This window comes from Trichinella spiralis, assembly GCF_000181795.1.
Source record: "Trichinella spiralis strain ISS 195 chromosome Unknown Scfld1557, whole genome shotgun sequence".
NCBI classification, from domain to species: Eukaryota; Metazoa; Nematoda; class Enoplea; order Trichinellida; family Trichinellidae; genus Trichinella; species Trichinella spiralis.
Window position 1 is genome coordinate 1,600,721 of NW_003528496.1, and position 2,590 is coordinate 1,603,310.

The 2,590-nt window shown below is 33.7% G+C and overlaps 1 protein-coding gene across 1 annotated transcript; it reads left to right on the forward strand.

Moving 5' to 3' along the window:
• The first annotated feature begins 1,297 nt into the window (after positions 1 to 1,297).
• Tsp_04973 (hypothetical protein) lies at positions 1,298 to 1,823 on the forward strand. The gene is made up of 3 exons (XM_003369515.1): positions 1,298 to 1,337; positions 1,389 to 1,571; positions 1,735 to 1,823. The coding sequence occupies exons 1-3, from the start codon at positions 1,298 to 1,300 to the stop codon at positions 1,821 to 1,823; spliced, it is 312 nt and encodes a 103-aa protein (XP_003369563.1).
• The last annotated feature ends 767 nt before the right edge of the window (positions 1,824 to 2,590 follow it).

A 2,590-nucleotide genomic window follows, 5' to 3' on the forward strand; every position in this document is an offset into this window, starting at 1 on the left:
ACTACAGATGTGAAGTTTAGTTATCAGGACAGGGATACATTGGACAGCTTGGACAGAAACACTTCATGTTGAAAAGCAATTCACTTAATCGACGAGCTTGATGTTCTCGTTCGTCGTTAGATGACACTCAGCCGTGTGTTGCTACCTGCACATGCAATTATTTTCTGCCATGAATAATGTTCACCATAATAACTAAAATTTTGCTGCAAGCAAAGTGGTTTGTAACTTTTGAACTTCAATCATTTTGATTTAAATTATTCATGTTTTATATTGGTACTTTATTTTATTTCCAATATTGACATTCATTTAATTGTATTAAAATACAGCAGCACGATTTAATTTATAACAAACACTGTTATGAATTGCGTGAAAATAGAGAAAACTTTTGAAAAAGAAAATAATAAATATGTCAACAAATAGATAATGAATTAAATATCTACTCGAATGTTATGAGGTTTATAGCTATTGTACGATGATTGAAACATCATCTCTTTCAATTAAAAAAGGTAGCATATTTTTACCATAGCTTATCTCTGAATGCTTAAACATTTTAATCACTTTGCAATTCCATAAATTTAGGCAATTACATGCGCGTTTGTGTGCATGTGCCATAATATACGTGCAAACTGTTATTTGTATTTTCAAATCAGCTTAAAGTGCTGATGTGAATAAGCTGGTATGAAATTAGTTTACATTCACTTAATGAGACCTTTAATTCATTAACGACTTCGCTTTTTGTTCCGTTTCTGGAAAGCGTAGCAAATTAAATGCATTTATCAATAATGATACAGATTAATTAGCAAATTCCAAAATGTAAAATATTGTTGACAATATGCAGGTAGTAATATTTTGTTAAAAAGCTGGCATCATTAAATTTGCATTGAAATTTCATGTTATTCATTTACTTGATTGTACGCATATGCATGTGTGTGTACGCGCCTTAATATAAGTTCAAAATGTTATTTACATTTTTAAATCTGCTTATAAAGTGTTGAATGTGATTAAGCTGGAATGAATAGAGTTCACACTAATTTAATGAAACCTAGTTGAAAGTAATTTAATTGCCCCATATGGAACTTTTGAAGTTCATTTTGAAGTTGATTGATTATTCATTGAGATGTTGTGAAAGAGATTTTTTAAATTAAGTTTTACAATTTATTTGAAATTACTTTTCTTCTTACTTAAATGCATGATATGAATTTGTTATTTTATAATATGATTTCTTCAGGCGGTGTGAACATAATTAAGCAGAAAAATTAAGAAAAATTAAGCAATTTACTTAGTAATATTTCTACTAATGATGTCCAATTTCAAAAGTAATAAACAAATAGTACAAAGTAATAATGAAAAGAAAAGTTCAAGAACTTTTTGCATTTTCTGTTTGTAAGCGCTGCTGCTGCTGTTGCATTCAGCTGAGGCTCAAATATCCGAATCCATTACTGAGGGGACAAGCGCGTATCGCTGCCGAGTAATCTGTGTTCACTTTGCATGTGTGCACAAATCAGCAGACCAACAACCACCACCATTTGCATACGAACGAATAAGCGGACGTTGTTTCTCTGCTAATGCCGGTTGGAATGAAATAATTTTCATACTGAATTTAATTATGTCCAAATATTATATTATATTATATTACATTACATTACATTACATCACATTACATTATACTATATTACATTACATTACATTGCGTTATATTATATTATATTATATTACACTATATTATTGTTAAAGATTCGTTAGCTGATCTGGGTTATTACGTAAATCCAGACAGCAGCCGTAAGACTTGCAAAGAGCTACAGAGAGTATATAAAGAATCATAGAAAGAAACGATTGAGAGGATTAAGTTTATTAACAGACAAGGAATACGTATATATCTCACCCACGCACACGCGTATCTATATATATTCACGGACATTACCGTATATCGAATATCAGGTTTCAACATTTAGTAGTAATAATTTCGTTGTAGATCCGTTGTCTGTATTTCAACAATTATATTATATTATATTATATTATATTATATTATATTATATTATATTATATTATATTATATTATATTATATTATATATTATATATTATATATGTTCCGGACGGAACAACACCGACCTAGTCGGTGTGACTTGGCCAAGGGCTGGTGCCCAGAAGTCGCGGGTAGGCCAAGAACAATACCCGCGCATCGCCGGCCAGATCGCTATCTGGGCGTCTGGCGGCTCTGAGGGATTAAAGGATTAGCGCAAGATCAAGAGATCTGAATCATGACAACATAATTGAAGACTGACAAGGCTTTAGATCGGCGCCGGAGATAGCGAGCGCTCCCGCCGCGAGCGAGCTGCCTATTGGTGTTTCGCGTTTGGGTCAACCGCTGGGCCGCCGACCCTGGCCCTATATATAGGGCTAGAAAGCGCGCCGCGCCATATAGAGATAGACATATAGATAGAGAGAGAGAAAAGATACGTCTGTGTGTGTATGCGTCAGTGGTAAGATACGATAGTTGTACAAGAGGACGGTTTGGTCTACTCGGGGACAAATTTTCACCGCCTTTTCTTACTGGTCGTTGAACTCGCTATTTCATTGGACCCTCTATTC

Coding starts and splice junctions, on each gene's coding strand:
- Tsp_04973 (XM_003369515.1), top strand. CDS start 1,298: ATGATGTCCAATTTCAAAAGTAATAAACAAATAGTACAAA. Junction 1,338..1,388: donor TAATAAACAAATAGTACAAA/GTAATAATGAAA, acceptor TCTGTTTGTAAG/CGCTGCTGCTGCTGTTGCAT. Junction 1,572..1,734: donor TTGTTTCTCTGCTAATGCCG/GTTGGAATGAAA, acceptor TTATTGTTAAAG/ATTCGTTAGCTGATCTGGGT.